This window comes from Paraphaeosphaeria sporulosa, assembly GCF_001642045.1.
Source record: "Paraphaeosphaeria sporulosa strain AP3s5-JAC2a unplaced genomic scaffold CC84scaffold_2, whole genome shotgun sequence".
NCBI lineage: Eukaryota > Fungi > Ascomycota > Dothideomycetes > Pleosporales > Didymosphaeriaceae > Paraphaeosphaeria > Paraphaeosphaeria sporulosa.
In genome coordinates, this window is record NW_017253361.1 from 4,938,888 (window position 1) to 4,953,709 (window position 14,822).

The following is a 14,822-nucleotide window of genomic DNA, read 5'->3' on the forward strand; positions in this document are numbered from 1 at the left end:
ACAGCCTGCATTACTTCACTATACTCGACGGGCAATGCAGCCGTGCATCGTGGCCTTTTCATAATTGTTGCGCGTGTCTTTTGCCGCGAGCGCCATATCTGTGCGCACACGCACCAGGCTCTTCACTTCTGTTGTACAGGTACGTCTTGATTCCGCGAGTACGTCCATTCGCGTCGAGTCGCGGAAAGGGGACCCTCCTTCCTGCTCCTTTCTGGGCCGCGCCTGCCCTCCTGTCAACCAACTCCAGGCACGGGTAGCTGCCTCAGCCGTGCAACCAACGCCGCTGCTAGTCGCCTCGGAAACATAGATATTACCTGTCGCGACGATTAGATACCCTCTGTCAATGCTCGCGCCACCCCGACCGTCCGTGCCGCGTTGGGTCTCTTCTGGCGCTGATTTACCGGCATAGTATTTGCATATACCCCTTTTACATACCGACATAGACGCGCATAATGGACGACGACGCGCCAAACTTCTCCTACGCCTACGCCGGCTCCTCAACGCCTGCCACCCAGTCGTGGAATCCCGCATTGCGCCCCGAAAACGAATCCGCCCAAGAACAGTCGGCCAAGCTGCAGCCTTCTCCGCAGATCATACCTCAGTCGAAACCGTCGCTGGAAGATGGCCAGGAGGACAGTGAGGATGACGTGCCTTCCATACCCGAAGTGGAGACGACACCTGCGCCTCTGAGCAATGGTGTCCCTGGCCATGAGAGACCGTCGGGAGAGGACTTCTTCAGTCGCCAGCAGCAGGCCGAGGATCCCGAGAGCGAGGATCCCTCGTCGAGCGAGGAGGGAGAGGAGGAGGAAGAAGGCGAGGATGAGGATGAGAGCGAGGAGGATGAGGAGGCTGATGAAGCTCATGTTCAAGGGAGCGCCCTCGCAGCTGCGACAGAGTCTCTCAGTCTGGAGGATGCGACAGCAAAAGAACCGGTTGGAGCTACCCAGGGCGCACCAGCTCCTCCCTCCGACAATTCGGAAGAGGAATCCGAGGAGGAGTCGGAAGCGGAATCCTCGGAAGAAGAAGTAGAGCACCCCGAAGCCCAATACGAGCATCAAGGCGAAACTACGCTACTGGAAGAAGCGGTGGCTGAAAGCGAGAAGGCGCCGCTGGTTGCAGACGCGGAGCCCGCAAGCGATGACTGGGGAGCTTCTGGCGAGGATTTCGATCTGGGAGGGGCGTCGCAGGACGCACTCGAGACCCCCCTACAAGCACTCCTCCACACTCCGCGACCCGAAGCGGGCGGCACAACTGTCGGGGACGATTTCATTGGAAATACGAGTGTCGGCGGAAACACAGGCGAGGTCACTGACGACTGGGGCAACGGCGATGGTGATGACTTTTTCGCTGGGGCCGCCGCTCCCCAGGTTGCAGGACCGACGCAATCTGGCGCTGAGGAGAGCTCCAGCGCGCATGTGCACAAAGCGGAAGACAGCGAGCTCGCAGCTGGTGGTTCCGCATGGGATCTGGAATTGGATGATGATTTCTTGGAGGAGACAGAAGATGCAGGGCCCGTATTCGAACTGGACGACGATGAAGGTTTTCTGGACGACGAACCCACCGAGACAACGGAACAGCCTGCACAACCCCTCTCTGCTCCCGCTGCAACTCGATATGCACCTGCGGCCGCACAAGCACCGCAGCCAACTGCAAACACTTACGGGGCACCCACTCCGCAGCTCACAAACCTAGCGCAACCTGGTCTAACGGCAGGTATTCCTACCCCAACGGCTCTTTACGGCGCCTATGGTCAGCCTGCACCAATTCAGCAAACGGCATCTAGACCCGGAATGCCTGGTTCTGCGGAGAGCTTCGCCGCGAAAGCGCGAGAAGGCTACCATTCGCCGTATGACCTCCCAGAGGACATTGTCACCACGCGACGACGACCTGCGCCACGCACAGCTTCAATCCCCTCGGCACCCCCTTCGGCACCCCCACGATCCAGCAGTATGTCGAATACTGGCGCGCCTCAGCCCCTACCGCCTTCGAACTTGTCAGCCTCTAGCTTCTCTCCTCCCTCATCCGGACACTCGTATCAGCCTCAGATGACGGGCTTACCACCAAACGTACCACCAAAGCCTGCAGCTCCGGCGAAATCACCATCAAGTGACTTCTTTGCTGAGCTTCCAATTACCTCGAAGCCGAAACCCTCTGGAAGATACACTCCACAGCCTGCCGCACCGCAACAACCCCCTGCCCCTGGGTTTCCTCCCAAAGAGCGCACGGCATCGTGGTCCTCTTTGAGGAATGAGTTCAAACCAGATGCCGACAATTACATATCCCAACTGCAGCAGCCAGACCGTTTGCCAGTCTTCCCAGAGCAGCCCACGGCGCCTGTGCGGGCCAACAGTCTGCCTGTACCACAGCCTGCTCCAGCACCTCCCTCGAACAGATATTCGCCAGCACCATCGCAAGCACCTTCGGCGCCCCCGGCCAACGCAAGATATTCTCCCGCTCCCCCATCTGCTCCAGCTGCAAACGCGAGGTACTCGCCTGCTCCACCACCACAAGGGTCGGTTACCCAGGCCCTGAATCAACACACTACCCCTCCACTAGGAGGACCTCCTCGACCGCCATCCCAAAACTATCTGCCTCGTACATCTAGCCCGCTCGCTTACCACACCTCGCGACAGCAACAAGAATCAGCGGTAAATGCACAGCAACACACACCAGATGTGTCTCGGAGTTCCTTGGAAGGCGTGACAGAAGAACCACAACAGCAAGCTGGCCCTCCTCTATCTGCGAGAACGGCCACACCACCGATACGAAGCACGCCCTCGTCTGTTGTGAGTTCGCCGAGAAAGAAGGGCAACTACACTCCTCAGTATCAGCCAATGGACGCATCCACGGCCCCAGCACCTTCGCAAACAGAGTTGCCGCCTGTGCGAAGCTTCTCGAACATGGAACCATCAGCTGCTGCTTTTGGTGGACCGCTTCAACCGACATATGCCGCACCTGGCTCACAGGATGTGAACACCATACCTCCGCGTCGCCAGCCTGCGCTCCAATACGATTGCATCGCACCTACAGATGAACGTGCAGCTGACCCGCTGGAGCGATGGAGAGGCTACCCAATCTTCAAGTGGGGCTTGGGTGGAATGGCAGTGACAACATTCCCAAAGCAGGTACCTCGCTATGGGGGTGGCGCATCAGCACCGATGGTGAAATGCAGCCCCGGTGAAATTCGGACTCAAAGCGTCAAAGAAGTTCTCCCATTGTCGGAAGATATCACAAAGTTCCCGGGCCCGCTAAAGGCAAAAAGCAAGAAGAAGGACGTGTCGGCATGGCTCGCTCAACGGATAGGAGCGCTTGAAGCGCATCAACAAAGTCCAGGACTGGATTTGTCACATAGCGCGGATGAGCTGAAGCGACTCGAAGAAAAGATCCTGCTTTGGAAAGTCTTGCAGGTCTTTATTGACAATGACGGTGTACTGGATGGTAACACGGTAGCCGACGCGGCTGTGAGGAAGATATTTGCAGCCGACGCGGACGCTTCTGCTGATGGCGAGGGATCGTTCACCACGGCGGCTGAACTAGTGGGCAGACCGAGGTCAAACACTACCGGCGTGCAGGCTGATCCTGTGGATCCCAAAGCTGTTGAGGAATTGAGGACACTCCTCACGAAAGGCGACCGTGAAAAGGCTGTCTGGCATGCGGTGGACCAGCGACTATGGGCACACGCCATGCTTCTGTCTTCGACACTAAACAAAGACATCTGGAAGCAAGTCGTGCAAGAATTTGTACAGAAAGAGGTTAAGAAGTTGGGCCGAAACAACCAAGCTCTTGCTGTGCTCTACGAAATATTCGCCGGAAATCACGACGATTGCATTGACGAACTAGTCCCTGCTTCTGCCCGAGCTGGCTTCCAGATGATGAGTACGGATGGTGCTGGTACCGCCGAGAATGCTCTCCAAGGTCTCGACAGATGGCGCGAGACTCTCACACTCGTCTTGAACAACCGAAGTGAAGGTGACCCAGCGGCTTTAGTCTCCCTTGGAAAACTGCTTGCAGGCTATGGTCGTGTTGAAGCAGCGCACATCTGCTTCATCTTTGCGCGGAGCAGAGCTCACATCAACGGCGTGGATGATCCCGAGGCTAACATTGTGCTTATTGGTGCTGATCACAAGAAGAATCCCTTGGACCTGGGCATCGACTTGGACCCGGTGTTGCTGACCGAAGTGTATGAGTTTGGCTTGTCCTTGTCTGCCCCAGGAGGCTCTTTCATAATCCCACACCTGCAAAACTACAAGCTTGCTCACGCATATCAACTAGCAGAGTACGGCCACCGGACCGATGCTCAGGCCTACTGCGACGCCATTACAGCATCCATGAAAGCCACTACAAAAATCTCGCCTTACTTCAATGGTAGCTTCGTGGCAATGCTCGATGATCTCAGTAAGCGCCTATCGCATTCTCCTAAGGATGGCTCAACCTGGCGCACAATAACAAACACGGACAAGCTAACAAGCTCGCTGTTCTCGAAGTTCACGAATTTCGTTGCGGGCGATGACGAGGATGCCGCTTCCAATGCCTCAGCTGGAGAAGCCGGTCCTTTTGGGAAGATTGCTGGTGGCACACCAACCTTAAGCCCGACTCAGTCCAGCGCGGACCTTTACGGAGCGTATTCCGGCTTTGGAATTGCTCCCACTGCGCCATCTGCCCCAGGAAACTCTAGGTATGCACCCTCGAATGCCCACGCGCCCAGGACATCGATGGAGTCCACCCGATCCAAGTACGAGCCCCAGGGTCGTCCCTCGTTAGAGTCCAACGACAGCAGCGTAGGAATGCGCGCAGTCTCCGACTCTTACATTCCGTCGCCCCAGATTCCCAACTCCTTTGCCTCACCGCAACAAGCCCAGCTTAGCCCCCATGTACCATCCCTCTCCAAAGCGCATTCCTACTCCCCTCTCCGAACAGAGTACAACGCTTCCGAGCCGTCTTATGGCAGCCCTTACCAACCCACGCCTGCGGCGGCCGCAGCAGAACCTACTCCATCGTATGGAGGTTTCCAGCCGCTTCAAGCCAGCTTCGATGACTCGCCCACTCTATCGAGCGGCTTCCAACCTCCAAGCAGCTCTTTCGAGTCGTCGTATCAACCTTACCAGCCATCCGAAGAAGACTCTGCGGAGCAATCACTCAGGCCCAAGAAGTCTTTCATGGATGATGACGATGACGATGACCTCGCTACCCGTGCTGCAGCTCTCAAAATCTCAGGTTCATCCAATTCCAAGTCAGAGAACGACCGCCTCGCAGATGAAGCGTTCCGCAAAGCCGCGGAAGAAGACGCAAAGCGCGACAAGGAGGCCGCTGCGCAGAAGAAGTCCGGCAGCTGGCTTGGCGGCTGGTTCGGCGGCGGTGCCAAGAAGGACAATGCTATGCCGACGAATAAGCCCATCAAAGCGAAGCTTGGAGAGGAGAACAGCTTCAAATACGACCCTGAGCTCAAGAAGTGGGTCAACACCAAGGGTGGCGCGGCGGAAGCTGCCAAACCCATGGCGACTCCACCTCCACCACGCAGCGGTCCGCCCAGCAGGGCTGTCTCAACGCAAAGCGCCATGGGGCCTCCCAACTCTCTACCCAATGCGAATGGCCTGCCCCTTCCGCCGACGTCGAATCCCGGGCTCGGGCAGAGGAGTTCCTCCATGCCGCCGCCTATGGGTCTTCCCGGCTCAAGGGCGAGCACACCCGGCTTACCATCCGACAACGAGGGTCCGAGACCGCCAGCATTGACGCGACCCAGTATGCCAACTGGTCCGCCAAGTAGGCCGGGCACAGGCATGAGCACGGCGAGCAGCATCGACGATCTGCTGGGTGCGCCGCAGGCGAGGAAGGGTGCAGCGAAGGGGAAGAAGAAGGGCGGGCGGTATGTCGATGTCATGGCGAAGCCGTGATCTGTTATTGTATGGGATTCAAAGGCGTTATCACGAGATACGGTGTTGTTAGATATGGCTTTTGAATGAAGGAAAGAGTAGACGCGGCATGATATGCCCATCCCATACCTTCAACGGCTGTTCTTGTATGAGTATGTGTGTGGTTTTGCCGGATTGAATATCCCGCGGAACAGCTCCCACGGAATGTAATATCTATGTCTGTCCATGTCCGTTGACTACTACCCAACTGCTTGCCCTCAACGACTGTACGACATATCCAGGCCCACGACTTCTCTCAGAATAGTTCGCTACACTCTAGTCACAGCCCACCTCCCCGCTCGTGCGAACCTCCAATGTACACATTAGCGCGTGACTCAGACGTACCTCTTTCCCCGGTCCGAACAGGTAGAGTACGAGGTGAGCTGGGATGGGGGCCAGCGCGTTTCTTCCCGCCCCGTGTCTGCCGCGCCTCCACACATGCGCTCCTGCTAAACGACTCGTGCGCAAGGACTTTGCCGACGCGTCAACAAGGTGTGTCTATGTGAGAATTGTGCCACGCACCTAGCCCCATCCGGCATACAATGTGGTACACGTAAGAGCACTATACACACAGGCGGGGCCGATGGCTTTCGGGCGAGGCCTGAGGGTGTGAGGTCAGACTCGCCGTCTCGTGTGGTTCAAGTTACCAGAGTAGACGAGTGGGGCGGGCCCCGGCGTTGTGGGCGCGGCGAACCCGGCGTGCGGGTGGCGGGTGGCAACGAGGCTGCGTGGTGAGGGGTGGGGTGAGGCGAGTGAGGTAAGCTGGTGTACTGAGGTCCCGGGCGCTTGGCGGGGGAAGGAACGGCGGGGATATGCGGGTGGGAGGTGTAGTAACATTGTGATGAGGAGGCGAGTGGATCTGGAAGGAGTCGCGCTGGGGGGGATGGGCGTCGAGGCTGGATTACCGAGACGATTTCGAGACTGGGTGTGGGTGTGGGAAATGGGAATGAGAAAGAAATGTATAGTTTGAGAACGAGTTGATGTCTCGCGTAGGGTGCCGGTTTATTTAGATGCTACAGATGCTACTTTAGCTATACGAAGTCCATCAAACGCCATGCTAATGCCTCCTGCCAGGAAAAAAACATAGAGAGAGAAAGCAGGTTGTTGGAAGTAGTGAAGTCCTTTTCTTGAGAGATTTAGTGGACATAGACAGGACATCAACCTGATCGTGGAGGCGTTATATCGATAGATGTTAAGGGATAATCTGAATGCTGAGTTTTATCAGGCAGAAGGCATAGAGCTGGACGCAGTTGTGTCCTGCATCCATACCTTGAAGCTCTCCTCGTTAGCAACCCCACCGATGAGCTTAAAGGTCCAGAACTCGGGACTGCTTTCGAGGTGCGAGAGACCAGCTGTGACGGGCCCTAAGATCTTGTCAGTTTCATCATTTATATTCCAGGATGTTGAAAGGAATGAGCGTTTGCTTACACCAAAGGTCCAAATCAATGTGCTTGAGCATGTCCCACCAGTTCCATTCAGGCGCACTACCTTTCATAGACTCCATCTCAGGATCTACTTGCATCTTGGCGACTTCAGAAAAAGCATCTAGCTTGTCCCAAGGGATCGAGTAATTCATATTCTCGCTGTCGGCCCGGCTTTTACAAGAATGCTGTACAAATACGTCCAGTCGTTCAAAGTAGGCTACACAGATGGCGCGTTCCTTGCTATCCGGACGGCTGACAAGCGCCAATATGATGACGGGTATAAGTACACATCGGAGGGTAATAGGATCGAGGTCAGGCTGGAGAGTCGCCAAAACAGATGTGAGAGTGGTAAAGGCTTCGTCGTGGATGTCGTAGCGGGCGTCCCATAGATCAAAGTTTAGCGGCTCGGCAGGGGCGTAAGGTGATTGAATAGGCGATGCAGAGGGGCTTCTCGAAAGTGGATCATCGAAATATGTGCCCGCAGTGAGGTAGTCGTTGGTGCCTTGGAGGTACTGCTCCTCTTGAGCGAATTTCATAGGTGAATCTGAAGACTGAGGTGCTGGCAGTAGCTCACGTCTTCCGAAGAATAGATATCTCAATACCAGAATAGTAATCGCTGCCTTCCAAATCGCCCCAACTGAGTTCCAATGTTCAAGATGAATACCTGCGTGACTACACTAGATTAGCGTGATATTGTGAAAGCGTATGCATAGAGCTTACGGCATATGGTCTTGGGAGTGCTCTTTTCTCAAAGCTTGTGTGCCCTCCTCGGGTTGAATGGAGAGTACGTCGACAAGTATGCGCTCCCTTCTGTGCATACCGGCAAAGGTGATAGAGCGACCAGCTCGGAGCATTTTCTGTGCGCATGCTGCAGTATCCCAGATAGCAAGCGTCAAAACACTTGGGCATCCGCTGAATATCTTGTGTCTGGCGTAGCGCGAATCTATTAAGGCTTCTAGAGCGTTTCTAGAAGCGTGTTTAGTTCTTTCCAATGGGCTAGGCGAGGTAATTATCCACATCTACTCGCGTATCAGCCAGGTCTCTACCAAAACCAATTAGGACGTACTGTCTCGAAGAGAGAGCAATGCAATAAGGGTATGTGCATATGCGGGTAGCGAATCGTGAGGTCTTCAATGCCACCAAGAGATGACATGACGTGCATCACTCCAAGCGTATGCACCATCCACCTACTCAGTCCGTGTTCAAGCAACTAGGAACAATTAGCGTGTCCAAGACGCCTAGAAAGCAACCTACATCCATGGCGAAAATCAAGACAGCGCAAGCAATGACGACATCTAATCTTTGTTCAAAATGATTTTGGGGCATACGGAGAAGCTGGTTGTGACGTTGGAGTACGTTGACTTTTGTCTCAAGAGCCAGTCGTTCGATGTCGGTATTTCGCGGATTGCGCGATGCCATATGTACTACTGAAATGCCAAGCAGACAATTAACGATGGACTTGGGTAACTGCCGAGTATACTCTGGATTGAGTGGCGTGGGTGGACCCTCAACAAGCTTGGTTTCCATTTGATCAACCGAATTCTCCGAGACGATAATGGAATTGTCTATCACATGGTCAACACTTAATCAAAATCAAGAGAAGCATCTTAGAGGGTAGTGTTGTTAACAAAAGTCTTGTGGCATGATGAATAGAACACTTACAATATGCGATTATCTCGGCAATTCGACTTTGGTCACAGACCACGTCACTACCACAATTTTCTGATGGAAGGACTCCAAGTTGAGCTGCTTCTTGCAACGCGCTGGCAGTTTGCTGTTGCACGCTGTTCGGTACTACGTTCGTGCTTTTGCCTAACGTACAATCAATGCCTGACATATCGACCAGGACCTTGTTGTACTTACTGTCAAGAACAGGCTGTGATTTGCCCTTCAGCTTTCCCCGAACTGCAACACCATCTGCCCATCTGTTGCGTAGCAGATCAGTCCACTGTTTAGCAGGGATTAAAACTCACGTGCTCAATAATTTTTCATGAAGCCCAAACTGAGAGGGAGATTGTGATTCGAAAGACGTGGTCAAAGTATGCGTGTTACATTTCCGCTCACAAGGAGTAGCTACCTTACCTTAAAGGCTTTTGGTAACCCAAACATTGAACTCCTTTCTTAAGACATTTGGCACTGAAAACGGCATCAGATGGTTTACAAGAAGTCTTTCGGAACAGCCCTACCAATGTGGAAGTATGCGGTCGCATTTAACATGCCGCCTGCGACAAGTGTAGCACTGAACGTCTGACACCTCCGGGGGATGACTAGAATTTGAAGGAGTTCCTGAGCGGTGCGGTACTCTGGAGGAGGACGGCAGCATCGTTCTAAGTACTTGAGTGTGTATCTGGTTGTGGTTGCAGCGCCCAGGCTGTGGCGGTGGGAACATTCTTATAGGAAGTCGCATCCTTGATTTGAGTTTCGTCATGCTGTAGGTGCCGTGAGGTGACTCCGACGGAGAGTTGTGAGTGACCATTCCCGTGGCGGATCATTTTTGTAGGGCTGAAGATCGAAAACCTGAAGCTTGGACGTCGACAAGGAACTATTCCTGGTCGTGTATGCGGAGAAAAGTAGGGAAGCATTTAGCGGAGAGGAGCCGAACGGATCCATTCAATCGTAAGCAAGTGTAGCTGTCGCCAAGCATGCTATCTAATAATATGTAAGGTGGGGCTGAATAATCATTGTCTCGACGGGTGTTGACGCGCTTTCCCTGTATTTCTACAATGAACGCCTTGATCGGGTTTAGCGGGAAGCTACAGCATGTCTGCCCACGGTGCCACCATTTGGGGCCAGGTTTCTCCACCGCCTGTCATGCCGCAGAACGTGCCGACGGAAGGCCCCGCTCATGCCATTGCTTGATTACCCTGGGTGGTACATGAGGATACCACAGTGCTGTTGCGATTAGCTGAACGCAGTAAGCTGGCTGGTGGCGCAGGGGGTCTTCAAGTCGGCTCTCGTCATAAACGGACAAGGCACACTTCTGGCCGGCATTCGTTTCTGCTGGCCATTGTAACGCTGTGTCTCTGCGATCGTTCGTGTAGAGTTGGGAAGAGGCGGTGCAGGATACGGTCGCGCCGCGCTAGGCATAAATGGTGGCCAAGATCCAATCACCCGTCTTACGCTCCTTAGTCAGTCAGCTCTTCTGTGGCCCGCTTTCCGCTGACCAGGCTTTCTATGTGCAATCTCGATTCATTCTGTCAGCCGCAGCACTCCTAAGTACCTTGATCATGCCGTTGATGCCGCCAGCAGTCGGTAAAAAAAAAGCCTGTTCTCCCATGGTATGGCCGGAGTAATCAGTCGCAGCTAGACGTGGCGGGCTGAACACATGTATTGACAGGTTCGGTGGCACTATCTTGGTGAGCGAAACGTCGGAGATGTAAAGACCATTCGAATATCTCCATGGCGGGTCTGTCTCGTATCCGCAAATGGGGAGTAGCTCAAAGCGACAAGGTATACCTTTCGATTCTTTGACCCACATTGGACGTGAACCTAATTCTAGATTGGTGTTTCCATCACTGGAACAGGAACTTCAACTGTATTCAACCCGACAGACTCTAAAACTTTGAAAAATTACCCGGTTTGGAACCTCTGGCGACCTGATCAAGGTGAGCGTCTGTAGTTACTGACAAACAACGTGGGCAATGCGCCGACAAGCTTGAAGAGATGTGCGCTGCTTAGGGTCCCAATGAGGGTGGAACAGTCCCGTCCAAAGGACGAATAGCAATGAGAGGCTTGCATTTCTCAACGGTACCCGTTCCTGATGATGCTGACATTCTGGAGGAGTGGGTATCCATATCGTTATCTGGCAAGACGCAGCCTGATGTTGCTGGCATGCTTTTTGAAGTGATGCTGGGCATCATATTAATTGCTGACTGTAGATGGCTATTGGGACAACAACGTGTTGGCCCGGAACTTAAAGACGCTGCAATGTCTGAAAGAACTTCTAGAGCACTGTGGCGCTCTACGATGAGCAACGCAGTGCTAGGAAATCTGGCAAGTACTGCATGAGACTTGGACAACATCGAGAAGAGGCGACAAAGGTTTCCGTTGGCAATTCCTTCACTTGCTCTGATCTCGCGGGTTGTATGGAGTTTGCATGCTCGTTTCGGCCTTCACTCATTACGCATTTGAACCTATGCATCGCCACGCTCGGTTCGGTGTTATGCTTGCAACACTCTTTCGGCAGGACCCGTTATCCCCAGAGTGCGCTTACGGTGGACGAGCTGATCTTTTCGCTGACAAACGGGATGCGTGAGGCGCACAAGAAGAAAGGTCGAGCTCCTGCCCCTGGTGGTGCCAGCTTGCAGACGAATCCGCTATGTGCGAGGGACAGTCGAGGCCGCGTAATGTAACACGAGGAAAGAGAAAGCGCGTGAAGTGGGGTGCGCCTTCGGTCCTTGCAAACGAGCTCTCACATCTACCATTACTATCTTCCTGGCTTCAGGTTCTCTTCGACTGCCCGATCAGAAGCGCATCAAAACCATCGTGCGAGGTCCTTCGCGATTGCTCAAGCAGTTGCGTCTGCAAAGCCCCCCCAAAAACTTTGTTGTTGCAGGCGGGCGTCGTGACCTATCCCTTCGCTCCGGCCGCATTCCTCAACAACGTGGGAGCGCTCTATATTCAGCCCACAACGGAAAGAGCTCAGGTCACGCTCACATTCACACAAGCCCATGATGGGGCCCACTCACAATTAGCGTCGATCCACCCGCTATATAATCCCTCTCACCAGCTCTTCCTGCCCACGCCCACACCTTTTTTGCACAGCTCTCGACAGTTGCTACCAAAGCCGCTTCACTTCCGATAGACTTCATATCCACATTTCAGGCTTCGTCATTCCGAGCTTCTGTTACAACAACACCGACTACAAGATGAACGCTTTCATGTTTCTTTTCACCTTCGTGGCGTCTGTCCTTGGTCTACCGCATGTCGCTATGATCGATACACCGGCCATCCGCGACGTGGGCCTAATCTTCGATGATCGTTATTACAGTACGCGCACTCACTCGGCATAGTTGTATTGTATCAGCTCTCCGTACTAAGTCTTACACAGAGGGCAACTCCACGTTCATCTTCGAACTTCGGGACAAGCCCACTTGCATCCCAATTAATGTGGACTCCCAAAATCGTCCTCGGTAAACGTTGCCACTCTCAAACACGCATTGCAAATAATTAAACAAAATTTGTAGAGGTTTTAGCATCAAGTCGGTTCAGGTCTGCAAGCCCACCACGTGCGCCTTCTTCACTGGGGACAAGTGCACTAGTAAGTCTACTGGCACTTTCTCCGTCACATGCAAGGGCCCTGGAGACGTGCCGAACCACGACTCGAACGACGTCTACAAGTCATACATCTGTGGGCAGAACATCTCCAAGCGTGGGAGCCTGGAGGACACAAAGGCACTCGTCACCGTGCCGCATAATTTTAATGCAGGCATGGTCTAGGTACGATTGACCTCTGCGCATGAAGGCTATTTATCATACTCATCATGCTCACAGACTGCTTCACTTCGCCTTGTCGCAACCGTCACCGTGTCTCGACGATCTGTTTGTAGCCGAATCGGTTCAGCAATCATTGCAATTGCGAATTCCACATCCTCCCCATAGCCACGTTTTTTGAGTCATAACGGCGTCCGGAGATGTTGATAGCTCGCCACGGTGCCCTGTAAGATCGATTTGTTACCATTTGTCTTAATATAAAAGCGTTTTCCAAAAGAATTTCCAGAATAAATACGCCAGTGATACGCCAGTGATCCTCGGGGTAGAGATCGATGGTTGTGGTAACTAAATAATGCAACCTAGTTGTTGTATGGGGAGACAGACTGGCGTGCGTCAATGTGCTGGTAGCGATGAAGTGTTCGGATTTCGGACGCCATACTTAACAACAAAGGCCAAGGCTGCCGAGAAGTGCTATTCTTGAGCGAGCATAGGAACTCGTGGTCGTAAGCTTGCATTGTGCTGGTAACATTCCTGTGCTGTGGTGGACAAGTCGCGGGCCCATCAAAATTTCGAGGTTGTGATATTTTTCTGGCTGCTGTGTGGATGGCCATCAAGTCGATGACAGTTACCTGGAACGGTTGCGGCGTCATCGATATTGCATAAATGGAGTACGTCGGGAGTCTACCGAGGTAGCATCATGGGCGTGATGAGTATCCCTCATTGCAAGGCGGTTGTTCACATTTGACTGAAATTGAAAAAGAGCGAGCAGGCTTTCACAGTCTTACCCTAGCGGCGACCGACAAGCCACACTGCACCTTTCCTTTGGCGACTTAGACATAGGTTTATTTTCGGCCCGCAGAACCGTGAATCGCCTCATCAGCCACGCCTCGGAGCACTCGACAATACATTCTCAAGCGCCGAGCACCTCACTAGTGCTCGACACTGGTTGTGTGTTCCGGCTGCAAGTCCATGATCGAAACCGGCAACCGCGCTGGCAGTCGGAGTTTAGCGCCTCTATGACCCCAGTACTCGCACGAACCCGGTAGCTCTCTGTTCTACGTACGTGTACTTGCCTTGGCCTCTCGGACTACCTGCTCTCGTCGACCACAATCCATCTGCTGGCTTTCATGCCGCCAACACATGACGGAAAAAGTCCGGGAAGGTAAGGGAATTGCCACCGTGGACGACGAGTGTGCTGTCACAGGGCAGGTGCAGCGGCTCTGCTGCATGCAAGCCGTTGACGGAAGCTCAATTGGAAGGAGGCAAAGACCCTGTACCCGGAACCAGAAAGCCTACGCTTCTTTCGGTTCGAGCTGCAGTGGAACAAGACCGTCGGAGCTCAAGAGAAGAATACGTCCCGCTTCATGAACAGATCGACTGATTCTACCGTGGTCCAGTGGGGGCTGAGTCCTCGATCACACTTGAGAGCGGGGTAATTGCCCCTCCTTCTCGTTGCGGCCAAGAAACGCGTTCAATTTACCGCGGTGGTATCGCTCCCGACAGCGGCACGAAGATCTCGGAAAGGACTGAGGCCTTCGTCCCTACACAGGACAAGCACACGTCCCACGGCGGTTCTCATCTGCTGTTGCCCAGCCCAGACTCGTACAAGCCAGCAGTGATTGGAGCAGGAGCATGCGGGGAATGCTGGCGGCGGTTCTGAAACGCTTGTCGCTATCGATACCCGTAAGGCTAGGCTCATGTCGGTCTAGGCTTCCGTTTCGACATGGCGGTGAGACTGCGAGAAATCACACGTTTCCTAGATCGGATGCAGCGTAGTCACGGTGCAGGACACTTCGTCCGCCACATGTCACACACACCTGCAACGCCGCGAGCGCCTCCACCACGCACTGGGCGAACGCTGTGGAGACGAATCCCTACTCATGGCAGAGCGAACGAACTCTTAGACCGAGACCGGCCACTTCTCGAATGCTCGTAGGCGTGTTTGCGGGTTGCTGGGCCATTTGACAGATCCGACCATGCTCCCCTGCACGGACTCGTAGGCGTCTTGCATCGGCTTTCTGGTGAAGCCCCGCCGGCGGCAGACGGCCGTGGACAT

The 14,822-nt window shown here is 53.9% G+C and overlaps 4 protein-coding genes across 4 annotated transcripts; 2 read left to right on the forward strand and 2 right to left on the reverse strand.

Annotated features, from left to right (window-relative positions):
• The first annotated feature begins 47 nt into the window (after positions 1-47).
• On the forward strand, positions 48-5,976 carry CC84DRAFT_1161842 (uncharacterized protein). Its single transcript, XM_018177843.1, has one exon. The coding sequence runs from the start codon at positions 453-455 to the stop codon at positions 5,889-5,891; it is 5,439 nt and encodes a 1,812-aa protein (XP_018041429.1). The 5' UTR covers positions 48-452; the 3' UTR covers positions 5,892-5,976.
• An 81-nt stretch (positions 5,977-6,057) lies between these two features.
• Positions 6,058-6,495, reverse strand: CC84DRAFT_518360 (uncharacterized protein). Its single transcript, XM_018186584.1, has 2 exons — positions 6,432-6,495; positions 6,058-6,380 (listed from the first exon to the last, which is right to left on the reverse strand). The coding sequence occupies exons 1-2, from the start codon at positions 6,439-6,441 to the stop codon at positions 6,190-6,192; spliced, it is 201 nt and encodes a 66-aa protein (XP_018041430.1). The 5' UTR covers positions 6,442-6,495; the 3' UTR covers positions 6,058-6,189.
• A 451-nt stretch (positions 6,496-6,946) lies between these two features.
• Positions 6,947-8,192, reverse strand: CC84DRAFT_1256763 (uncharacterized protein). The gene is made up of 3 exons (XM_018184655.1): positions 8,054-8,192; positions 7,338-8,005; positions 6,947-7,273 (listed from the first exon to the last, which is right to left on the reverse strand). The coding sequence occupies exons 1-3, from the start codon at positions 8,185-8,187 to the stop codon at positions 7,131-7,133; spliced, it is 945 nt and encodes a 314-aa protein (XP_018041431.1). The 5' UTR covers positions 8,188-8,192; the 3' UTR covers positions 6,947-7,130.
• Positions 8,193-12,201: 4,009 nt separating this feature from the next.
• On the forward strand, positions 12,202-13,029 carry CC84DRAFT_1238336 (uncharacterized protein; the record flags this gene model as incomplete). Its single annotated transcript, XM_018183936.1, has 3 exons — positions 12,202-12,322; positions 12,384-12,465; positions 12,520-13,029. 3 exons carry the CDS (start codon positions 12,202-12,204, stop codon positions 12,770-12,772), a joined length of 456 nt encoding a protein of 151 aa, XP_018041432.1. The 3' UTR covers positions 12,773-13,029.
• Between the last annotated feature and the right edge of the window lie 1,793 nt (positions 13,030-14,822).

Excerpts from the sequence above, each read along its gene's own strand:
- CC84DRAFT_1256763 (XM_018184655.1), bottom strand. The coding sequence starts at position 8,187 with ATGCTCCGAGCTGGTCGCTCTATCACCTTTGCCGGTATGCACAGAAGG. Across the intron at positions 8,006-8,053 it reads CACTCCCAAGACCATATGCC|TCACGCAGGTATTCATCTTG; the intron begins GTAAGCTCTATG and ends AATCTAGTGTAG. Across the intron at positions 7,274-7,337 it reads CATTGATTTGGACCTTTGGT|GGCCCGTCACAGCTGGTCTC; the intron begins GTAAGCAAACGC and ends ACAAGATCTTAG.
- CC84DRAFT_1161842 (XM_018177843.1), top strand. The coding sequence starts at position 453 with ATGGACGACGACGCGCCAAACTTCTCCTACGCCTACGCCGGCTCCTCA.